At 49.1% G+C, this 24,554-nt stretch overlaps 1 protein-coding gene across 10 annotated transcripts in view; it reads left to right on the top strand.

Annotated features, from left to right (window-relative positions):
- The window catches only part of celf6 (CUGBP Elav-like family member 6), a 66,538-nt gene that overhangs the window by 32,446 nt on the left and 9,538 nt on the right, over window positions 1–24,554 (top strand). For 6 of the 10 annotated variants that reach the window (XM_067249612.1, XM_067249615.1, XM_067249618.1 and 3 more), the window contains exons 3-6: window positions 5,139–5,187; window positions 13,794–13,922; window positions 18,266–18,345; window positions 23,958–24,101. In XM_067249612.1, the coding sequence (XP_067105713.1) occupies window positions 5,139–5,187; window positions 13,794–13,922; window positions 18,266–18,345; window positions 23,958–24,101 (402 nt within the window). Of the gene's footprint in view, window positions 1–5,138; window positions 5,192–13,770; window positions 13,923–18,265; window positions 18,346–23,957; window positions 24,102–24,554 lie in introns of all 10 variants that reach the window. The other 4 variants (XM_067249613.1, XM_067249616.1, XM_067249619.1 and 1 more) reach the window with 2 other exon arrangements.

A 24,554-nucleotide genomic window follows, 5' to 3' on the forward strand; every position in this document is an offset into this window, starting at 1 on the left:
AGTCTTGTCTCACCGTGTCCAATCTCTGCCCCCCGCCTCCCAATCCTCCCACCCCCCCCCCCCACACACACACCTTTCCACACACGCACGCACCCCGCTCTCTTTCTACATCCCGGGTAACAAAGAAAAAAGGAGGGGGGAGGTGTGACTGGGTGTTTGAGGGTGGGGGGGGCCTAAATGTATTGTACTCGATGCTGTGATCTATACTGCAATCCATCTGCAACCCCTTCGAAAGGAGGGGAGGGGAGGGGAGGGGAGGGGAGAATAGAGAAGGGAGAGGAGGGGAGGGGAGGGAATGGGAAAGGAGAGGAGTTCCAGTTTCACACATAAACATGTCCGCCAAGATCTTGGTCCGATGGGACTGTATTGCTAGGTAATTACCGTGCACGGGACAGAGTTTACAGAAACTAAACACAAATACAAAGATGTTCCGTACACACTACGGGGTCCCACCAGGGAATACTGTACTCTACAACAAAGACATCCTCTCTTTCCTTTTCTCACTTACTATCTTTTCATCACCCTCTTGGTCCCTTACCTCTCCTCCCACCTTGTTATCCCTCACCCTTCTTTCTCTCTCCCTTTTTATCTTTTTTTATTTCTCCTCTTTGTCTTTAAATAGGAGATGAGACTGTGCTATAAATAGGCCACCCCACCTCTCCGCCCACTGTCAGGCTGTCAGACGCCTTCTCCCTCATCCTTTCTCACCCCTCTGTAGAGGCAGGGAGTTAGGATAGCCCTCATGCCTGTGTAGAGACAGCCCTCATCCCTTTGAAGAGGCAGGGAGTTAGGATAGCCCTCATCCCTTTGTAGAGACAGCCCTCATCCCTTTTGAAGAGGCAGGGAGTTAGAGTAGCCCTCATCCCTTTGTAGAGACAGCCCTCATCCCTTTTGAAGAGGCAGGGAGTTAGAGTAGCCCTCATCCCTATGTAGAGGCAGCCCTGATCCCTCGGTAGAGGCAGCCATCATCCAGCTGTAGAAGTCGCCCTCATCCCCCTGTACAGTAGGCTGATAGGACAGTCCTGATACACCCTCTCACTTAAACAAAGCCTGAACAAACAGACAATAAGCAATACAGTACGTGTTTCAGTTTGTGAAGGAATATGCACATATGTGTGTGTGTGTCTTTATGTGTGTGTGTGTGTGTGTGTGTGTGTGTGTAGCCTTCTTCATTCCAATCTAGTCCTCCTGCCTTTTCTCCTGGAGCCTCAAGAGCAGTCAGCCTGCATTAGGCTTTTTAATTGAGCTTAATAGGCTGTAAATGGCAGCCCAAGCTCCAGTGAATGTTGTGATGGACGAGCCTCAGAAGGAGGACAGGGAACAGCTACTGTTACATACTTAGCTGGCCTTCATTATTCAATAGGATTTTTTAACCTTTTTAATTCCAGTTCTTGTTGATACTCTGGAAGGGCTCTCTCTCCAAAAAGGTATGTGTGTCTTTGCTGTTGTGGTGCAGACTGTTGGTCAGTGGTATGTACAGGGATGACAACTTGGTCAAAGGGCAGAGGTATCCTTATCGCAAAATACACTGCACCATTATCAGTTACACACGCACGCACGCACACACACACACACACACACATAGTATATACAGACTCACACAAACCCACATACAAATCCAATATCTATACACACAAACACCCACACACAGTCACATACACTGCTTCCTGGAAGAAGTAAAGGGCTCTTCTCTTCCACACTGCTGGTTCTGTTGCCCCTCTGTGACTCCAGCAAAGTTTTATTCATCATAACAGAATGAAAAATATAGATCACGCCCTTGAGACTGGAAACGAGGGAAGAAAATGGAAGGAGGTAAAGAAAGAGCGAGGAAGAAGGATGTATGGTACAATGTAGAAAGGAGGGACAGAGTACATGAGGGAGCGAGAGCAGGATGGAGTGGAGAGAAAGAGATCAGGGAGAGAAAGAGAGTGGATGAGAGAGAAGTGGAGAGCAAGTAAAAGAGGATGTGTGTGTGTGTGTGTGTGAGAGAGAGAGAGAGAGAGAGAGAGAGAGACCGAGCAGGGAGGGAGGGAGGGATGGAGAGACGGAGGGAGGTAGGGATGGAGGGAAGAGGCCTCGGTGCACCCAGGCAGGACAGCATGAGCTGCCTATTTGTCAGCATTGATCAACCCATTAAGAGGCTGTGGTGGGAAGCATATTGGTTTTAGAGGCTAAAGGGCGAAAAGAAGACAGAGACAAAGCAGTGGGGGGAGTCAGCCTGCTCCTCTCGGCTGGGAACCAGGCACGTCTCCTGGATGGAGGAGCCGGGCTTGTCCCTGGTCTGGGGGTTACCGTGTCCGGGTAGCTCATTTGGTGTGCAGTCCCCATGGGTGGGTGAAAATACGTTTCATTTGTCTCTCGCTATCTGTGAAGACTGCGGCCTCAGTGGAGGATGTGCTGTGTGTTTTTTTTTTATCTCACCTCACTCATTTTATTTGTGTGTGTGTGTGCATATATTTTAAGTGTATGCCTTTTGTGGGTGTGTTTGCAAAGGGTGTGTGAACTGGAAAATGCCTGGAAGTCAGGGGGTGAATATCACCCACCTTGAGGTGTGTGTGTGCGTGTGTGTGTGTGTCAGCCCGAGGGGGATAGCAGGTTGCCTCTTTGCCCAGTCTCTGATGAATTCATATAATTAACTCTGCCTTGATCTGCGGGCTAATCCTGCACTCAGTAATAAGGGATTAAAATGTCACCTGAGCCACCTGCTGTTATTGAGCCCTGAGACAGTGTGAGGGGGTCACTTTGTCTATGTGTGTGTGAGTGATAGAGGGAGAGAGGGAGAGAAAGAAAGAGCAAGGGATGGGTTAAAAAAGAAAGAGAGGAAGACAGGAGAAAACGAATGTCATTCAAATGTGTAGTCCTGTGTGTGTGTGTGTGTGTGTGTTTGTGCATGTGCTATTATATATACTATGAACAAACTTTCTCATCAACCAGTTTGACTTCCTCATTAAACTGTGTTGACTTGTGGTCCGGGTGCTTAGGATTGGTTGAGCAGGTCAGAGTCATGGCAGACTGGAGTGAGCCTCAGGACTCTGACAAACTTTTTGTCACAGTCGCAGAAAGAGGACAGAAAAGTGGGACATGTCAGGGGAGGGGGAGAGAAAGAGGGGCTGAGAAACACTTTTCTTTGCTCTCGCTGGGGCAAAAGGAAAGCGAAGGCACGGGAAAAGAAAGAGAGAAAGAGAGAGACGGCTATTCGCTGGCCAACAGACCGGCTTCCAGGCCCTCCTCGGTGAGGTTGCCTAGCAACCCCCTGGTGTACCCTGGGCCGTCTAATGACTCCTGTTGCCTGGTTGGCTCAGAGGCTACTAATGGGCCGGCCCTCTTGAGCTTTATGACCAATCGCTGCAGTTTAATGCCAAGAGACTGACTGATCACTGGACGGGGACCTCAGGACCTCAACCTAGCTTAGCTCTCCCCAACTCTACCCCTTTACCCATCCAGCCTTCCTCCATCTCTCTCCACATCCTTCCCTCCAAGCCTGTGGAGAATACAGGCGAGCTACAACATCTGGACCTCTCCAGCTCCCACAGCTATGAGCTGTAGCTCCAAGTCATTCCATCTCCAACCCGCTGCAGCAATTACTCAGCTCTGCTCCCGTTCTCGCTCTGCCGGGCCGACGCCAGAGCGCCACAGCTCCGGCGCTGTCTGCCCGCACCGAGACGTGTTGGGCGTCACACGCTCCGGTAACACATTTACACCTTAAGGAGGGCCGGTGGTGTTTAAAAGTACACCCCAATGCTGTTTTGTCCTCCTAACACAGCACATGTTAATCGGACGCTCTGTGTGGAATGTATGTGTGTCTGGTGACAGGCCATCTTTTATTGGGGTGAGTAGTAATTGTGGCACTCACGCTGCTGCTTTCGCGGGGCGAGGACAACAATAGGCCCTGTCCATGCAGCTCATAGCCCCATAGTGTTTACATGTCAGCTAGCATTAGCACGTCTTAATGAAGGCCAGTGTGTGGCATGAGCTTCATCCTCCCTTTGTTTCACTGTCACAGCTCCTTTCACTGTGCGTGTGTGTGTGTGTGCGTGTGTGTGTGTGTGCGCGCGCGCGCAAACCCGGGGTTGTCACATACGGTCTCTGCATGCGTCTCTACTCATCTATGCCGTCTCGAGTCTATATTTGGCTGTTGTCTGGGTTCATGTCAACTGCTGTCAACTGCTGGGTGGCCTTAGGCCCTCCACCCACCGCGATGCCCAGCCTGACTGATAGGAACGGGCACGGCCCTGTGCCACTTGGTGCCACACACACTGGCCCTGTCCTCATGCCCTAGTTAGAGGTGTGTGTGTCTTGCCTCTGTACCATGCGTGGGTGGCCCCTCTAAGCGATAGACTGCCCCGTCGACCCTCTCTATTCACTGGGGGCAACAGGAGGTGTGTGTTTATTCTTTTCTTAGTATTCCTACACTTCTATTTTTGAGCCTGTGAAAGACACAAAGTGGACAGAGAAAGACAGTGAGAGAGGAAGAGACAGAGAGTGAAAGAAAGAAAGAAACGTAGAAAGAAAGAAAGAAAGAAAGAAAGAACGAAAGAAAGAAAGAAAGGAAGAAAGGAAAAAAGAAAAACTTGCCAGGGGCCAGAAGGAGCCATGGGACTTTTTATTCACAGCAGGGTTGCTTTAAAAGCACTTTTAATGTTGGCCTCTGAGCTTCTTCTTTCTCTTCCCCTTTTATGAAATGTATCTTCAGAGGTTGTTTATCGATTCTTCGCCTGAACCTTTTTCAGGGCTCCACAGTCCCTGGTTTTGTGTAGCTCTCGGTGGCAGGGATGAGGGACTGGGCGTGGCTGGCTGGCAGGAGAGTGCTGGCATAATGGTCACGACATTTGGATCAGTTTCTGAGGGTGCGGTGAGGGTGGGGGCAGGGAATTGGACTTCTCTCTACCTCCCTCTCCCGTTTCTCTCTTCCCTCCTCTCTCCCTCCTCCCTCCCCCCCTCTCTCCCTCTGGGCAGGGGTCAGGGTGATGTCATGTCGTTAATCTCTCTCTGCTGCCATCTGACATCCAGTGTCGCTCTGCCATTGAGCGACATCCAGTGCCACTCAAGTGCCGCACTGGATGTGGGATTGATTTGCCCCGCTCTGCTCTTGCTAGCATGCTAACAAGCTAACCCAAAGTGTTATCCTCTCTCTCCAGATGAACCGGCCCATCCAGGTGAAGCCAGCCGACAGCGAAGGACGAGGAGGTAATTAACCTTCTCCTGTTACACCCTTTCCTTACACACACACAAGCACACGCCCAGGCACACACACACACACATGCATAGACACACTCCCATTCACAGGCATACTCGTATGCACTATGCACAGGCACATGAACACACCTATCTTTATACTCTGCACGCTCTCACACACCTGTCTTTGCGCACGCACCTTTAAATTCCACTCGCAGTAGATCAACACAAGAGTTTGCAGAGTGGCCGTTAATATAGGTCAGTCGCTTCTATTGACTTCCCATCTGTGTAGGCAGAGGGCCAGAGTCAGCCTCACTGTGGTGGGAGAGGTTCAAAGACAGGCTCTGCCCCTCACCCTGCTATGACTGGCAGTTCCGCTTGCTAACAGAGAAGACCTGCTGGAATACACACACACAGACACACACATTGACCGACACTCGTGCACACAAACACACAGCCTCAGACAGATACACGTGCACAGTCACTTACAAATACTCACAAGCGTCGGGGGAACAAACACACACACGTTGATACACCTCAAAGCTTCTCTGGGCCTTATCAGTCAAACGCCAGGACGGACTCGCTCATCACTTTGTAGTGGGCTGAATCTTTGATTTGTTATTTTGACAGATCATTCGATGTTGCAAGAAGACAGGCAGGCAGCCAGTCAGGCCCTTTTAGAAAACACACAGGGAATTAGCTTAGTTCGAACACTCTGACAGGGACCAAAGCATTCTGGGAAGGCTCAATCCACATCCTGCAACTACCATTTAAAATCCCTCTCCCAGCAACCCTCTGCAACACCCCCACGGCTTCAGAATGACAGCGTGATTGACTAGATCATTCTAAAGCCATTTGTGACTAACATTATCAGGGTTAATGCAGATTAAGCCAGTTAGAGATTTACATGGACCCCGGAATCACATTTAATTGACCCGGCCTGCGCCTTTATTGTAGCGGGTCAGACACGCCTGCGTTCCAGAGGCTCTGATTTACGCCGGCCAGGCCAGGATCAGAGCCAGCAGTCGGCCCGCCGATTCACGTGGTCAAGTGTGAACGAGGCGGGGCGCCCTCCCCCGATTCCTCCACCAAACGCTCTCCCATTTAGATCTTATTTTTGTCACGGCGCCACTTTAATTAACGACCATCTAAAAACAGGCAAAGTCTAACCGACAAGCCATGGGAGCAAGCCAGTCTGCGTTCTCACCCAGATAAATTGGATCTCTGGCTTAAGAGGGGACGATGGATGGGTCCCGATATCAATTACTACTCTTTCTCTTGCCGAGAAGGGGGAGGGGGGGGGGGGGGAGAGGAAAAATACAGACCGACTGAATGAAATACGCTCAGCCTCCGTAGTCCCCGACACCAGGCCCGGATAGTCTGTCAGGGGAACTTTCTGTCGAGGAGGACAGGGTCGGACGCGGCGGGGAAATGAAATAGGAGCGCTCAGACAGGCCCCAACAGAGATATTGAGCGTTAATGGCAACAGGAAGTTAGCAGACAGGAGGGGAGGGGGGGGGGGGGGGCGTAAAGCACAGGCGCGGCTGACAATGAAATGAGATTTACTATGAAGCCCCGTGGTTAAAGGAAAACAGACGGCCTGGCCAGCCAGCTGAGAGGAGGGATGGGAGGGTGAGGGGGAAGAGAGGGAGGCAGGGAGAGGGGAGGAGGAGAAAGAGAGATTCATCTCCGGGAATCTGGCTCGGAGAGACACGAGCCAGGTAGACATATTCCCACCGGGGCCCTGAGCTGATTGGCTAAGCATAGTCTCCGTTGGCGGCAGGGACTTGTGCACCCCTGGAATGGAGTCACATTTATCACATACAAGACATCGGCAATTATCTGTCAGGGCGGAGTCACAGGAGGTGTCGCCATTACGTGCTTCCGCAGGCATTAGGCCCCATTAGTGGGTGTTTAGATGCTCGTATACCCCCCCCTCCATCCCTACGCACAGATTCTCTCTTTCCCGACCCCTCCCCCAGTCTCTTCGTTTGCCCCCCCCCAGAGAGTCATTCTCTCTCCAGGGATAGACAGAGAGATATGTCAGCCAGTAACTCCAGCCAGTAGAAAAACCTCTCAGGCCCCAAGGAGACGATTGTGAGAGCAGACGGCCCCTAATCCCGGAGCTTGAACCTCCATGGTGGCTCAGGGAGCTAATTCTCTGGCTGTCTTATTAGAATGAGTCATGTGTTATTTATTTTTTTTCCCCGGGATTATCAAACAGAATCGGGGAGGAAGATAGGGAGGAGGGCTTCACAGCCTTCAAGTCTTATTCTGCACTCTGACTCAGCCACTGTGCAGCCTCCCACTCCCTTCAAAGTCCATCTGAGTCTTCTGCGCTTAACTCAGCCTCGCCTTCTCCAACTTTATCAAGTCTGCGATTCGCAATTCTGTGATATGGAGAGACAATCACAGTGAGGCCGTCCTCCCTTCACCCGCTATGTGAACAGTGCCTGAATAGAAACGGGTCGCATATCTACACTTCTTTAAACCCCAGAGCAATTTGCCTCAATCCAAACGGGTTGGGGGGAAGTGGATAGCTCATTCCCTCCTGGAGAGAGAGCGAGTGAGAGAGGGAGGAAGAGAGGAGGGAAATGGAGCGAGAGATATAGAGAAAGATGTAGGGGTACAAAGAGAGGGAGGGTTGAGGCCCAGAGAGAGAATAAGGATAGGAGAAAGAAAAGGGGGGAGAAGAGCAAGAGAGTAAGGAGGGTTGTCAGGATGGGCGAGCTAACGGAGGGTGATGGAAGCAGCTGAGCGAATCCCAGCACTAAATCATCTGGGAGCTGCCCCATCCCTATCTCCCCCCTCGCTCTCCCCCTCGCTCTCCTCCGCGCCCGCCCGCCAATCTTTTCCCCCTGACCTTGTCTGCCGCCTTGTCTGTGAAGAAAAGATGGGCCCAGATTATCTATGATTGGAGATGGCCATTATCTAAACACAATCTAGGAGCCAGGGCCCCCTCTTCTAGCCAGTCCCAAGCTGAAGAGGAGGCGGTGCAGATATGGGGAGAGATGAAGGGTCAGGCTCAAACAGCCTCTCCCTTTATTAACTGTGATAAGACAGAGTGCCTGTGTCCTCCATTCCTCTCATAGGCTTTTGGAACATTACCTGAAGTCAAAAAAGAAAAGAGAAAGGTCCTTTCAATTTCACTTTTTGAAAGAGGCCACCCTTACTTTAGTCTACTTGTATAACGTGATCCTCACCCTGTCTCTACTGTGAACGCCACTTGATTCAACACGTTTAACCTGGTCCTTACTTGGCAAATGTATCCACTAATGTTCCATCACTTCTGTTGTTAGTAAGGGTCTTTTTTGGCACCAACTGTCACCTGTATGTCATGGACAAGAAGTGGCCCACCCCACACCCCAGGACTGCCCTTCTCGGGAGCTCTCTGTGGATTGGATGGCCGAGTTTGTCCTTGTCTCCTCGCCCCTGTCTCGGGAGCATGATCCGGGTGGCAGCGAGGTGAGAGATTGACAGGACCTCAAGCTGTCGCAGGCTGTGCCGTCGTGCCCCATCCCAGCAGGTAGCCGGGAGAGCGAGGGCTACTGGGGAGGGAGCCACAGACTGGAGTGCCACAGGGGAGTGGCGGTCTGGAGGCATCTCACGCCCCTGCCGAGGAGCAGCGCTCCACTTTACATGCAAATGAAGCCCGCAAAGATCCCTGAGTGCCTCTGGACAAGATGTAAAAAAAAATAATCTTAACAAAGTAAAAAAAGGGTATGAAAGACTGCTGGCTGTGTGCGTCTGTCAGGAAGCAACGCTGGATTCCACTGAGTAATAACTCAAGGTTTGCTGGACGTTCAATTAAATTGCTTTGTTACAGACTTCTGTGATAGGGCATTGCCCCTCCAGAACATATGCCCAGATCTGTCAGTTGAAAAAAAAACATTTCACTTGGAATAAAGCATGTTACATTTTGGGGGCCGGAAATTGGGGCAGGTAATATCACAGATTTTTTTAAATAAAAATCACTTTCTTCTGTTTTTCGCTGTTGGTTTTGGGGACAGTGGCACAGAAAGGTATAAAGCTCTTCTCATCTCTCCAGAGTAAACAGAAGTGACAACTTCAGAGCTGTGAGTAATGCATTCACAAGCAGGATGTGTTTCCTCTCATTTGGGCCCCGATACCGTGACAATGGAAATATTGCTCCCATTTGATTACTCTACTGACTTCCTCATGTTCAATCAGCCGCTAGCATTCATAAATGTATACCTCTGGTATCAACATGTAGGTGTGTGTGGAGGGGGGATCAAAGTCAAGGACAGTCTCTGATGTTTCTTTATCAACAAATACAGGTATAACACTACGTAGCCAGTATTACTAGCTGCACAATACTGGCCAGTATTGACCATGCAGTATTGACCATGTGGACTATAGCTAATACTATCCGTACACAATGCAATCAGTATTGTAGATTTAGACTGTAGCTAATACAAAAGTCTGTGGCACCAGTATTAGACATGTAGACTGAAGCTGTGTTTGAGCTCATGCCGGGCATGTGCACTAGGCTGGCTCGAGTGCTGTCGCTGCTGGTAGCTGGCATCCTGTGCCCACCATGCCAGGGCCTCCCAGACAGGCATGTGCCAGCGTCAGGTCCTCTAATGAGACCATCAGCAGAGCGGGCTCTCTGATGTGGTGCCTGCAACATTACGCCGCGCTGGAAAAGCACCCCAAGGCCTAGCAGGCATCTTTTATCGTTGGATGCAGCTGTCCGCTCTTTCAAAGCACTCACATGCCTCACTCGCTCTATGTATCTCTCTGTCTCTCTCTCTCTCAGTCCTTGTCACTGTCTCTCCTCTCTTTCTCTCTCACTCTGTCTCTCTCTCACTCTGTCTCTCTCTTACTATCTGTCTTTGTCTCTCTTTCTCTCTCTCTGTAAATCTGGGTCCTTTCCTTCTGCCCCTCTCTCTCTCTCTCTCTCTCTCTCTCTCTCTCTCTCTCTCTCTCTCTCTCTCTCTCTCTCTCTCTCTCTCTCTCTCTCTCTCTCTCTCTCTCTCTCTCTCTCTCTTACTCACTCCCCCCCCTCCCAGACAACACACTTTAAATGATGAAAATGTTGCATCATTAAAAAGACATGCTAACTACCACTGGTGTCAGAGTAGGAGCACTAATTGTTTCTAGAGCAAATATGTTTGCAAACAGAAGAGAAAGGAATTACTTCAGCTAAGTAGGTTTATCAGCCTGGCCTTGGTCCTGTGAGAGAGCAGAAGAATGAGAGAGAAAAGAGAGGGAGAGAGAGAGAGAGAGAGAGAGAGAGAGAGAGAGAGAGAGAGAGAGACGTTTAAAATAAAAAAGAAGACAGAGGGAGTTAAATAAAACCCCAAGCCATGAGACGCTGCTGTCGAAGCCCTACAACAAAAGCAACACTTTATTCCAGAGAGAGAAGCATCAATCTTGACAGCATATGGCGTCTGTGCAAAATCCATTAATTTTTAATACACCGGGCCGCTGAAATGAATAGGCTTCCTGAGACTAGCAATTGTCAGATGTCAGTTGTGTTTTGATAACTTTTTGGATCTTTTTAATTTTTTTAATTTGCATTCATAAAATGGGGCCGTCCACATGCCACCTCCATTTGGACATGGCTGGAAACTGAGTCCATTTTCCTCACGAGAACTTCCAGAGCACCGACAGACAAGAAATGAATGACTGAGGCAAGACTGAGAGAGCAGTAGTAGATGAGTATATTCCAAAGCAAAACATACATAGAAATGTTCTGCATGATTTCATTTTTGTCCAGCAGAGAGGGTGTGCCTGATAGAAAAGAGTAGTTAGCCTACTTTACAGTGAGTCAAACTGTTCCTTGACTCTGACCAGCAAAATACCGTAGAGCTACTGTATGCACTTCTGATCTTCTGCTAAACTTTCTTCAGGCACTATTTGTATGTCGCTTTGGATGAAAGTGCCTGCTAAATGAATAAAATATAAACGCTTTGATTACCCGGGTTGTCCTAAGTGGAGCCTGTCTGCGCTGTTGAGACTACCCATCACCCAGGCTCTGTGGCCAGGCTCATTCCAAGGCATGAATATCTCCACGGCAGAAATATTAAGATACTCTAAGTGTGCAGGGAGATCTAGCAGTAAGATCAAACATACCTTGTGTAGCGGTATAGCTTAACCCATATAGAGTGCCATAGAAAAGTGCCTCCCTTTGCCTTAATGCAAAGGCATGTGCATTAGTACAAATATACTCATTCATTCATTTAATCTTCTACCCTTCAATTTATTTATGGAGATCTTTCAGGCCACTCTGGAGCCAGACATCCCTTTATGTGTAAAGTTCATTGCCCGTTATTTACTCAAATTTATAACTGTGCTTTAAAGGCTTTCGAGTGGCCAGACAACCAGAGGAAACTCACCAATTCAATAATCTGGGGCTTCGGAGACAGGTGCAAAGTGGACTAATTAATAGCAATCCATACTCCAGCCAGGGCCTGCGGTTGGACAGTGTGAGAAGATGAGGGGGAGAGGAGAAGAGGGTGAGCACTTAGGTCAAGCAATGAAAAGATAGCGGGTCCAAATTCAATTTCTCCCAGCGGCCTCCCAGCGGAGGGCTCCCAAGTATACTTGCCACGCTCCTTGAATCGCCTTACACTGAGCCTTTGGCGTATTTTTTAATTTTGCCACCAGTCAATTAGCCTTGTAACTCTGTCATTAGACCTCCCACATCTACCTCTCAGATGGGTCTTTTGTCCCCAAACATTAGTGCGTCACAGGAGGGCCGGAACAGTGCCGCAATGGCCATTAAGTGCTGTTGGTGACAGAGAGATGTCAGAGAAAGAGTGTGAGACTAAGGTGTGAGGGAGGGAGGAGGGTCCAGACTCACCTCAAGATGTTCTCTCCTCAGATGCTGTGGGCAAGAGACAAGCTTATCTCAGACTAACACCTGTTCAGGGGTGAATTGTTGGTGTGGCCGTCCCCGACTAAGGGTCTGTATCCCGCTCTGTCCCTGCCCTCTCTCTGTTCAGAGATGTCACCTCTCTACCCGTCTTGTGCCCGTCTTGTGCCAGTCCGGTTCCCTTGTGCCCGTCCTGCTCACTGTGACCTCAAGGCCTCGGGCTGCAAGGACAGAGCCGTAATGAGATAGTGTGTGCGCGCAAATGTGTGTGTGTGCATGCCTTTGTGTGCCCGTGTGTGTGTGTGCAGTGGTGGGTGTGTGAGGAGTACATACGTGACCAAGGAGTGAGCTGAAAGCAGGCAGTGTGAAGCCCTGACACCTGAGCTCAGGGCTAGTTTGATTATACAGTCGTCTCATTTGTGTGGTCGGGTGGGAGGGGACTAGGGGGGCGAGGCCGGGGGGTGGGGCAGAGGGGTGAGGGAGGGGGGCGGGCCGGGGCGGGCCGGGGCGGGGCAGGGGAAGGCGGGCGGACGTGTACTTCACAGAGAGCGTGTACTTGCCAAATGAGATCCTCCCCTCCAGCTCCAGAGGAGTGGAGGAAGAGAGGGGGCCCTGCACTCTTCTTTTGATTTATTTTTAGAAACAGCTGCATCTAATGGGGCCTGGCAGGTAAAGGAGGAGTCACATCTGTCGAGGCCCAGGTGACGCTCTCGCCCTCTTCACTCACACACACACGCACGCACACACACACACCCACATAGACACACGCACACACAGGAAGAAAAAAACATGAGCGAAAATACACACATGCTCAAGCCATTACATTCCAATACATGCATACACACACACACACACATCACCCCACCTCTTTGGCTCACCTGCCAGCCCGTCCAAGCCTCCCTTGCACGGTGAAATGACTCAGGCTGAAGATCAACAGTGTCATTTCCAATAAACGAGTCTTCCTCTAGGCTTGCCGCCTCCTATCACTTCCAGGGGATGGTTTTCTGCTCGCAGCTATTTCATTCCACAACACAGTTGAGTAGGAAAGGCATAATGTAGGGCCAGGTAAAGAAGATGGATGTTCTGTCTAATGGAAGGACATCCAGGAGATTAATGAGAAATACCTCTCCTTCTGACTGGGGGCCATGGTTGGAGATATGGGGGCCAATTGTGGTATGAGGTAGGAGGGACAGACCTATGTTCATCTTGAAAACCGGGAAGTTACTTCTTTTTGGTTGAAGTAAAGGTGTCAACGTGACCAGTATAACGTTTCTTGAATCCCACCCCAGCCAGTCGGGTACTGTAGAAGCGAATCTCTGCATGGCTCCATGTCTTCCACCCTGCTCAACACCCCACACGCTCCCAGGTACATCTGTATCCAACATCTCCCAGACAGCTCAGCTAAGACAGTTCACCAGAGACAATAAGATCTCTCTCTACCTTTATCCCTCCCAGGGAAGATAACTGAAGGGAAAAAAATACATACACACACACACACAGGCAGACACCACAACAACGCAAACAAGCCAGCCGACAGCTGATAAAAGAGGTGGTGTGTGTGAGCGGGGGGGGGGGGGGGGGGGGGGGGCGGTGGGGCGGGATTGGGGGAGGGGCTGCAAAAGGGGGTTGTGGCAAGTTCCTCACAGCTTAGCAGAACAGTGCCATCAGCTGTCGCATTTGTTTGTGTTTCTCTCTCTTTCCCTCCCTCCCTCCGTCCCTCCCTCTCTCTTTTCCTATTCCCTCCCTCCCCTCCTCTCCTCTCTGGGTTCTCCTCCAGAAGACAGGAAGTTGTTTGTGGGGATGCTGGGGAAGCAGCAAGGTGAGGAGGACGTGCGTCGCCTCTTCCAGACCTTCGGCCAGATCGAGGAGTGCACCGTCCTCCGGGGGCCTGATGGGGCCAGTAAGGGTCAGCTCCCAAAACACACATCTTCCTCTCTCCCTGTCTTTCTGTCTGTCCCCCTCTCTCTCTCCTCTTTCTTTCTCGGTCTCTCTGTCTGTCTGTCTCGCTTTCAATGTGGGACTCTGTCTTCGTACTTTCTCTCTTTCTGTCTCTCTCTTTCTCGCTCTGTCCTTTCTTTCTCTGGATTTCTGTCTGTCTGTTTATCTCTCCTTGTCTCTCTGTCTCTTACTGTTCAATGCTCTCTCTCTCTCTCTCTCTCTCTCTCTCTTGTCTGTCTGTCCCTATAACTTTTAACTTTCTTATTTGTTCTCTCTATTAAACTCCCCCGCTCCTCCTGTCTCCCACCTCTCTTCTAAACTCCGCCATACCTCCAACATACTCGACAGGACTGGAGCCATCCCTCCTTACCTCTCCATCTCTTTGTCTCGCCATCACACCTCCCTCCTCTCACCTCTCTTTTCTCACTCACCCTCCCCCCTTCTCCCAATCCCCCAGCTCTCCCTTTGTCGTCCCTCGTTTCCCACAGTGTTCCATCTCCCCAGTCTCCCCAACGGACAGACCCCAAACACCTCTCTCCCTCCCTGCCTCCCTTCCTGTCTCCCTCTCCTCCTCCTCTCTCTGTTATCTGCGAGGCGGAGGGTGTAATTATGTTTGTTTCCCACGTCCCTGTCAGCCTTCCCCAGAGGACTGCGTGGACGATAATGTCCTACTGTAAATAAATCAGCCCAATGTCGGCTTCTACCACTGCCACACACCTCTGAGGAGTAGACAGCTCTGACACACATGCACACACACACATGCACACACATGCACGCACACGCTGTTTGTTTGTCAGAACTTAGTGAAATTAAAGATGACTGGCTGTGGATGGATGACTGGATGATTCAATAGGATGAATGTGAGGTATGGTAGGGTGTTTGGCTCGGGGGAGTGTGTGTGTGTGTGTGTGTGAGAGAGTGTTAGTTTATGTCTCCCTGTTCATTTGATAGCCCCATGTCTCATAGACTACAAGCCGTGTTATTTCTAGTGATAAGCGATGAGCATTGAGAGAGCGAGATGTGCCTTTCTCTCTTGTTTCTCCCCGCTCTCTTTCTCATTCTCTATCTCTCTCTGTCTCGCTCTCTCTCTATCTCTGTCTCTATCTCTCTCTGTCTCTCTATCTCTTTCTCTCTCCCTCTCTTAGTCTTTTCCTTGTGATTTACCCCTCTATATTAAGTGTTTGGATGTGTGACGGGATGTGTGAGAAGGTGCAGGCAGCTTGATAATGCATGCCACGGCATCAAAGAGCAAGGCTGGCTATACTGAGCCACGCGCCTATCTCTGTACACATCTGTTCTTCTCACTGTTGATCCCCACTCTGTTGCTGTGCATCGTCTCACAAGACCTGCATCTCTCTCCTTCTGTTTCCCTCTCTCTTCTCACTTTTTACTTCTCCCTTTCGCCTTTCTCTCCCTCAGTTGCCTTTCTCCTTTCTCCTTCTGTGTACCCATCTCTCTCTCTCTCTCTCTCTCTCTCTCTCTCTCTCTCTATTTCACTCTATTTCTATCTGTCTCTCCCTTCCTCTCTCCCTCTTTTCCCTCTCTCCCCTAGCCTGGCCCAGCTTGTCCGTTGATTGACAGCACATGAAACGAAATCAGCCTGGCGCTGTTGTGTGAGACGGGAGCTAGTTTGCTCCCTCGTTTCTCTCGTCCTCACACCTCCCCTCCCCCTCCCCCTTCATCTCTCCATCTCTCCGCTCATCATCAGACGTTATGGCATTTGTCTGTCATAGCCCTTTTCTCTTCTTTTTCATCCCTACATAGTATCTTCTATATTTCTTTCATTAAACAAATATATATATATTATTATTTTTTACCTAGAGTTAGGCCCTATTAGCTGATTGACCCATACTAGTTCAGTTGCCGTGTAGCAAACTCACACCATTATTATGGGATCCGTTGATCTAGACGTGCAGATCACCGTAACTCAAACGAGACCCAGAGTTGAGTTCAGAGAGCGGACAAAACGTTTGACCTCTGTTGATGTAAATGTTCACTACTCCAGGGCTTTTAACATCCAGGCGTCGAAAGCAAAACCAAACAAAAGCCAAGAAGTTGAACATCCATCTCTGTGCCTCTCTGTGCAGCATTCAGCCTGTCAGAGTGGAATGGAGCAGGGAACCGTCAGAGAGAAAAAGAGAGATGGCTTTTAGCTCTGTAATTAAGTTGTGTTATAAATGTCAGCCATTCGCCGTGATGGAATTCATGCATACATATTATTTCCCCGGGAATTCAAAAGAGCTCCACGGAACCTCAGAGTAAAAAGTGATGCAATCTCATTTTTTCTTCTCGTCTCTCTTTCTTTTTGTCTCTCTCTCTTTTTTCTTTCCTTCCTTCCTTCTTTTTTCTTTCTCTTCCTTTCCTTCTGCTCCTCTCTCTCTTTCTCTCTCTCTCTCTCTCTTTCTTTGCTAGTCTCTTTTTCACACTCCATCAAATAAAAAAAAAATTTGGCACTGGGATTCACGAGTCCTACTGTCTGGACTCCTGGTCAGCGCTCTGCAGGAGCCTGGCATGACCCCTACCCTCCTGTGTCAGGGGGTAGGGGGTTTAGTTCCCTGAACAAAATGTCTCTGACGTTATGCACCCGTAAGGTTAACTTTATTAATGGTTTAGACCCTTCAAACACAGGTACCCAGTCAAATGGCAACACTACAGGGTGACTCATTTCAAAGATGGGAAAAACCTTTCAATTCTCCAACAGAGTCCCACAAGAAAGGGTGTGTGCCTGTGTGTGTGTCTGTGTGTGTGTGTGTGTGTGTGTGTGTGTGACAGAGAGAGAGAGAGAGAGAGAGAGAGAGAGAGAGAGTGTGCATGTGTGTGTGTATATGTTTGTGTGAGAGAGGCACAATCAAAGGCCCTCTGTGACTTATCTCCCCTCCCTGTGTAGTCCTACTCTGCTTCCTGGGTGTCAGACCTGGCTGACGTGGCAACACCGGCCCTTATCACATCTCTGGCGGACAGCCAGCATTAGTTCTGTTCCTCATCTGCACACAGCTCCCAACACAAACACAGACACTTAATTCATTTTTGAACTTGAGTAAAATTGATGAGGTTCTAACGTACTGCTCATGATAGAGAGCAGATTGCCACGGCGACGTGACAGAGAGAAAATTGTATGTACTGTAATGTTTTCATTTGAACTCCATCCCATGGAGACATTAGCTTGATGGTGGTCAGGAAATGATTCATTTGTACCCCCTACAGTAAGAGTCCATACAGGACGCTGGCCAGCCCATTTGAGCCATAGCTAGGGTAATGGAGCTGGCCGGAGATTCCCCAGGGTGAAGCCATCAGCGATTGTAATTTAAATGAATCATCTACCTCTCCTTCGGGGAGCACATGATGAATAAATGTATATGAACAAATCTAATTGGCTCGTTGAAAGCTTTTCAAAGGCGTGTCAGCGCTTCAGAGAGGCCGGTGGAGGTGGGGGGAGAGAGGGAGGGTGGAAGGCAGTTTCTTTCTAACCCTCTTCTCCGGCTACGGTGATAAAGAGCCTGTGTTAATGGAGAGCGTGGACAGATGCATTCTTGAGAAAAGGAAAATAGGGGATTGGAAGAAACTGTTTCCATTGTTTGATTCTGTTTGTTTGGGTTCCTATATCCAGACAAGCTGTCAAAGATGTATGTTGTGATGATATTGACTAGAAGAAAAAAACTAATGAATGATACCTGAAGGAAAACGGTTTATTTTATTTGTTCCATAATTCCCATCTTTGGCTCTTTTATTTCACAATAAACCACAAGCCAGCCGATTTAAGATGATTTTGATTGTCCCTTGAGCAAAGCCCCTCCATCTAAAACCGCGCACACACACACGTGCCCAGATACAGCCAGATAGAAAGATTATAGTACTACGCCTTCGTCATCATAATCTCTTTTATGAGAGGCTGCACACAGATCACAATGTGTAAATATTAAACAGATTAATAATCACAAACAAGGCTTGGGAGTAAATGTTCTGGATCCTGTGAGCCCCAGAGAGTGGAAGGGTGGGGGTAGGAAGGGGGGGTCAGGCTGGGCGAGGGACGACATGTTCCATGCAGCTCTTGCCTTCCCTACAATTACACTGATTTATTCAGAGTTATGCACTGAAAACACAAATGGCAGAATACATTAACAAATGAGATAACATGAAAACAATGATAATGAATGTGTTTTTTGAGTGTGTGTGAGTGCAGTGTGTTGTTTTTTGCCTTTCCTTCTCAAGGCCAGTTCCCTGATGTCCGTTATCTCCTTTCTTCTGTGTGTCTGTGTGTGTGTGTGTGTGTGTGTGTTTGTGTGTGTGTTGTGTATGTGTGTGTGAATACAGGCTGTGCCTTTGTCAAGTTCTCCAGCCATGCAGAAGCACAGGCTGCCATCAACAGCCTGCACGGTGGACAGACCATGCCAGTGAGTACTCACTTTACACACACATGCGCACACGCACGCAAGCGCCCACACTATACACAGCCCTTCCCCAGCAATACATACAACCACACATACATGTATGTACATACACATACATAAATCCTAAGAATGTCTAAATACCATACAAAGAAGGAGAAAACACACATGCACACACATACACAAGTACAAGTGCACACTCACACAGAGCCCTGCCCTCAAAGTCTCTCTTTTCAAAGTAGACAAACCCACACACACACAGAAAGACTTGCATACATCCTCACTGAGTATTATTGTATACAAAATAAATTCCAAGTCAGCATCCAGCTCTTTCAGACAGAACAGCTGAACATTGTATGTCCTTTCTGGGCTTGAATCAGCTTTTTTAGCCTGTTGATGTCCCATTCACCTGCCTAATAAAGAAAGCGTATGATAATTACTGCCAGGAAATACATACTGACATCACTTCCTGTAATCCATCCTCAACAGAGGACTTTAAAGAATTTGAAAATGTTGCGTTTGGAAGTGCCAAATACAAAAAATGTGTAACAAAAAATTGTGTTTCTACCTTGTCTTCCTCGTTAATGTATTACTGCAAAAACTTGTCGACAAACCCATTATTGCCTACCCTTCAATCTTGTCAAACTGCAGGTCTTACAAATTGTCTTGTTTTTATTATCCTGAATTACAAATTCAAGCCAATATTGCTATGTTGGTCTGTAAATATGAATTCACGCCAAGCCTCTGGCAGAAAGACACGCAGAGAAGACCTCTCCACTTACATATTTGAATGATTTTCGTCACAGTGCAGTAGAAAAAGGGTAACTTACTTGACGTAACTTGGATATTGTGTTAAAGTGGCTATCTAGCCTAGACCAAAGCAGGCCGGGCCAGGCCAGGCCAAACTAGCCCAAACAAGCTACGGCCAGGTCAAGCCAGTAAAAGTTGGGCAAGGCCAGGCCAGAACATGCCTGGCTAGACCCAGCTAGGCTGGTGTCCCACTGTATCAATCCAGTTCCAAGCACCGTGGGTCTGCTGCCCACGCATACACAGCCCCAGTCCAAAGCGACATACGGACTCCCAGAACACACAGACAAGGCTATATCCACAGCCATCCAAAAGCTCATTAATAATCTATATTATCCATATCTCTCCCTCTCTGCCACACCTGTTCGCTCCCTCTCTCCCAGTCAGATTAATAGGCAAGGTGGCCATTACCACACAGCTAAGACTGCTACCGGGGGATGCAGTTCATTTGGATAATATCACTGCCACATGTCGTCAACAAGTCGCTAACAGGAGGCGGGATCCAGAGAGCGTGCGTGCGTCCGTGCCAGCTGTGTGGTTGGAGATGAGACTCGCACAAAGAGTTCTCTCTTAATGTTCTCTCTCCAGCATCTGTGGAAGCTGGCACACGCCCCAGGCCCCATAAATAATACCTGCACCCAATATACACCGGTCCCCTCTAATGACGGCCTTTAATGAAGCTAAGAGAGGGAGGGATGGTGAGGTGCAGCGCGGGCGGTGGGGGCGGTGGGGGGGGTGGGGGGCTGACGACACAGAAGGGCACTGGCTGATAGATCAGGTCAGAGCGTTAATTGATGCTTATTGTGGTTCGCAGGCGCCCCGCCCGAAACTGAAATGAACTTAAAATGTGATCATGCCCAACTAAGTGTTTTCTCTCTAACTCTCACTCTCTCTCTTTCTCACTTCCTATATTTTTCTCTCGATTTCTCTCTCTTTATTTCGTTCTTTCTCTCTTCTCAGTCTCTTTCTCTCTTTCTTCCTCTCAACCTCTTCCTCCATTTATTTTGCTCTCTTTCTTTCTGGCTCTGCACTGTTTCTCTGCTCTCTCTGTTTTGATCAGTTGTTCCCTTGCTCTCTCCTGCTCAATTCAACTCTTGAATTAAGGCTTAGCGTAAGACAGGGACAGAGAAAGAAAGAGATGGAGAGGGAGATAGAAAGAGAGAGAGAGACAGACACAGGTGGCAGATCTTCAAGTGCTGAAGCCGGGAGCAGACAGCACCCAGCAAATTGCAGACAATGTCGTGTTGGGTGTCGCAGCAAGCCTGACAGGACCTGCAGAGTACACCGGCATGAGTAACAGCAGAGAGAGAGTGTGAGAGGGGAATGTGTGTGTGTGTGTGTGTGAGCTTGGGAAGTGTGTATGAGGGAGGTGAGTGTTAGCTCTCTGTGTGTGTGAGAGCAGAGAGTCAGATTAATGAGAGATAACACCGAGCTGGAAAGCATGTCACATAGTGCACAGTCTGTCAAACGCTAGCTGGAAGGACGGAACTTGTTTCTCTGTCTTGTTGTATGTGTGTTGCTTGACAGCCACATGGACAAGTAATGGTGTTTGTTTATATGTACATAAGTGTGTGTGTGGCATGTAAGTGTGTGTTTGCATGTGTGTGGGTGAGTGTGTGCATACACAATAGTGTGTGTGTGTGTGTGTGTGTTAGCTGGGGGGTGGGGGGTTTGGGGCAGGGAAGGGGAAGGGGAGAGGGTCAGCTCCATGCAGCAGGCAGTGAGGAAAACCCCGGACAGACTCCAGCGCTAATGAGACACATGCTTCCCAGAAGGCCTCAGGAAGTGGAGTGGTTCAAGGAGGCGGGGCCGCAGGGCCACACACACTTCATCTCATGACCACACAAACTTCTGAGTTCGTTCGATTGCTTCAATGATTGTTTCGTATTTAACCCTTTGAAGAGCGTGTTCATCGTCTCCACATTCTTTTCAGTGTTTTTTTGGTAGGAAAGATTTGCTGTACCGACTCATAGACTACAAGGCCTATCTAAACCTCATCCTTGGGAGAATTAATACTGTAGCTAGAACTAACATGATTCAGTCAACCAGCTGAGTATTAGACTCAGGTGTGCAATGTTAGGGTTGGAGTGATAACCAAACTGTAACTCCCCTGGATCTGCTTAAATGCCAATTTACTGTCTATGAAAACGTGAACTATTTTAGTATTAAAGATATTATATTTGTATTGTATATATTTATAATTTGAACAATATTGATCGACCATGGAACATGGCATTTCATTAATATTCCATGAAGGTGGCGTTTTCCATATTGTTGGCCTATAAGCTGGATAACGCATGTCTTCTTTTTTTAATCGTCTGTCTATGACACACTTTTCACATCGTTCTGTACAGATACAAGCAGAATACCGTTTCACTTTTGTAGCTTATTTCTAATCCCTCAATTACAGACTTGTTTTTTTTCTCCTTCACATATTTTTGGGGCTAATACGAAATCCAATATCGGAGCTTCTCGCCAGTCAAGTGTGTTGTTCTCGAAATTAGATTAGTTTTTGAACCTGTGACAAATTCCTCAGTTGTACCTGTCAGAAGTGAAGGCTCCCTGTTGGCCCTTATCATTATTCACTGAATTCATTTTCGTTAGAGATAGGAGTCATGCCGGCGCCAGTTATTATTCTGTTTGTTTGTCAGGGTGAGATGAGAAAACAGAGAGGACAGGACAGAGTAGAGGAGAAAACAGGACAGAGCAGAGGAGAGGAGGAGGAATAGAAGGAGAGAAAGAGGGGAGGCTGTTTTGCATCTAGTGTCTATTGTCTTGGCTGATTCACCACCTGCTCCTTCATTACATGGCCCTTTGCATTTCTCCTATTTCCTTCAGACCTATCCCACAATACTTTGGAGTGTTTTGCTTCTCTGAAGTCCTCTTCTGCTCTCGGTGATCCGGCTCTAGATCCAGCCAGGATGCCTCTCGCATCTACAGAGATATGACATCCTTTCTTCTCCCCACTTCCCCCCCAAAAAAGACAATTCTAATGAGGCGAGACTTGTCATTCATTTTTCAGAGGGAGATTTGTTTTCTTTTCGAAGGACTTCTCAGCCGCAGCACAGTTTGTCACAGAGACGAAGGCAACGCTACGGTCTGACTTAGTGCATTTCACTGCTGCATTCACCAGATTATGTCTACCGCTCTTCAGTCTGTGCTGTTCACTGCTCTGACAAATCAGGCTGGGCCAGGCCAAACCAGACCAGTCTAGTCCGTTCCTGAGTCATGCTTGTGTGAACAAACCATGCCCCTGGCTTTCTCCATCCATTCTTCATGAGGTAAGACATGAATAAAGGAATACACAGATAACATAAAGCAGGGGGATAGATGTGGCTTAAATGCCAGGGCCCCTTCCACCAAGGGAGGGAAGCTCAGCGCCAGAGGGAGTTGTTTGCTCTCCGGCGACCTCATTAAATGTGACAGGCCAGTCCCTCTCACCGGCCCGGCCAAGTTGGGCAGAGAACAGGGAAAGGGCACGAGGTGGGATGCAATGAAATGAGAAAGGAGCAAACATTGTAGCGCTGCAGCCCGAGCTGCACTGTATTGATTCAGCTAATTGAAATGGCATCTTGGGAGCCAGAGAAGATGGGTCCCCCTCTGGGTCGGTGGGGTGTGTGGGGGGCTGGGGGCAGGGATGGGCCCTCGCTCTGGGTCGGTGGGGTGTGTGGGTGTGGGGGGCTGGGGGCAGGGATGGGTCCCCCTCTGGGTCGGTGGGGTGTGTGGGTGTGGGGGGCTGGGGGCAGGGATGGGACCTCGCTCTGGCGGGAGACGAGATGAGAATCAGCACCCCTGGGGTGCACACTGCCTCCGATACCCCGACACAAACATACTCACTCAGCCCAAAATGCACCTCTACTTTGACTCTCTCCAACACAGGCATGCACCCGCACATACTGCACAGTGTGTTATCCTCATCTCTCGCTTTTCTTTGTCAGAAATATGGTATGAAAAAGCATGAATTTGCACTGAACCTGCCACTGTGTGACACCTATGAACGATGGCTACAAGTTGTGATGATGGAGTCCTTTCCTCCCCTTGTCTTTGCTTTTTACGAGGTGCCTAATCCCTGTCTGCCCCCTGGCTGACTGTGTCCTTCTGTCCTGCTCTGCTCCTCTCTTTACCAGCACGCTCCTACTGTAATTAGATAGGAGCTGGGGCCTCTTGACAGTGTCTCAGCCTGTGTGTGTGTGTGTGTGTGTTGTGCACGCTCATTGCTGACTGCCCTCCTGCCAGGCAGCCTCCTCTCCTCCTCTCGCCCTGTCCTCCTCTCCTCCTCTCCAGCTCTGGACGTCACAGGAGAAACTCTGGTCTCTGTCTCTCAAATGATTTAATTGGATGCAAAGTCAGGAGCGCAGACATCAATACGGCACTATATCTGCCATAAAGCAGTGTCATTAGTCAATACTTCGCCCTGCACACGCCAAAGGCTTTTGTCAGAGCTAATTACCTGGCGTTGTATTCAGTGGAGCGGCAGGCCGCGATACGGAAAGGAAGAGGGGGGGGGGCTTGCTCCTGGGGGAGAATACTAAGGATCACAGTCCACTCCCACTGCACACAGTAGACCCAGCCAAGTCCAGCTGAGCACAGATCACTGGTAAGCCCCAGCCCCCTCTGACAGACTGCAGTAATTGAAGATGTGCTTCACGGCTCCGTGGGGACTATCCCAGAGAGGACTGTTCTTCTTCGAGTTCAAGGGGGGGGTTCAAAGTTCTGGAAATGTTGGTGTTTCTTTACACGCGTGCGTGTGTGCGTGTGTGTGTGTGTGTATTAGTCCCAACTGGCGGTGCTCTGTGTGTGTCTTTCTGAAGGGCGCCTCGTCCAGCCTGGTGGTGAAGTTTGCCGACACGGACAAGGAGCGGACCCTGCGCCGGATGCATCAGATGGCGGGCCAGCTTGGCATCTTCAGCCCCATGACCATCCAGTTTGGGGCCTACGGCGCCTACTCTCACGCTGTAAGTCTCGGCTCGGCGGGGGAGGAGACGGTGAGCTTTACACTTTGACAGCAACGTTAGCCTAGCTTAGCATATAACAGCAACACTTTCCTGACTGTCTCATTGCTGTGCTTAGGCACTGAGCCGTAATACTGTGTTAAAAGCCCAAGCATTCACACATGAAGTCACAGCTCCTTAAGTTTGGAGACAGCAGCATGTGCACTCACACTCTCTAGCTAACAGTTCACCCTTCCAGGTGAGAACCACCCACTCAAACACACACGCACACACACACACACACACACACTATTACACACGCCCACCGATGCACACATGCTGTATGTACTCACACGTTCTATTCACACACACACACACATACACACTACTGCTCATTATAGTGTTTCTGGCTATAACTATCGGCTGTGTATGTTTATGGGAAGTGGCCATTTTAGGGCTGCAGGGCTACACAGGCCT

The sequence above is a fragment of the Osmerus mordax genome, chromosome 13 (assembly GCF_038355195.1).
Source record: "Osmerus mordax isolate fOsmMor3 chromosome 13, fOsmMor3.pri, whole genome shotgun sequence".
Classification (NCBI taxonomy): Eukaryota; Metazoa; Chordata; class Actinopteri; order Osmeriformes; family Osmeridae; genus Osmerus; species Osmerus mordax.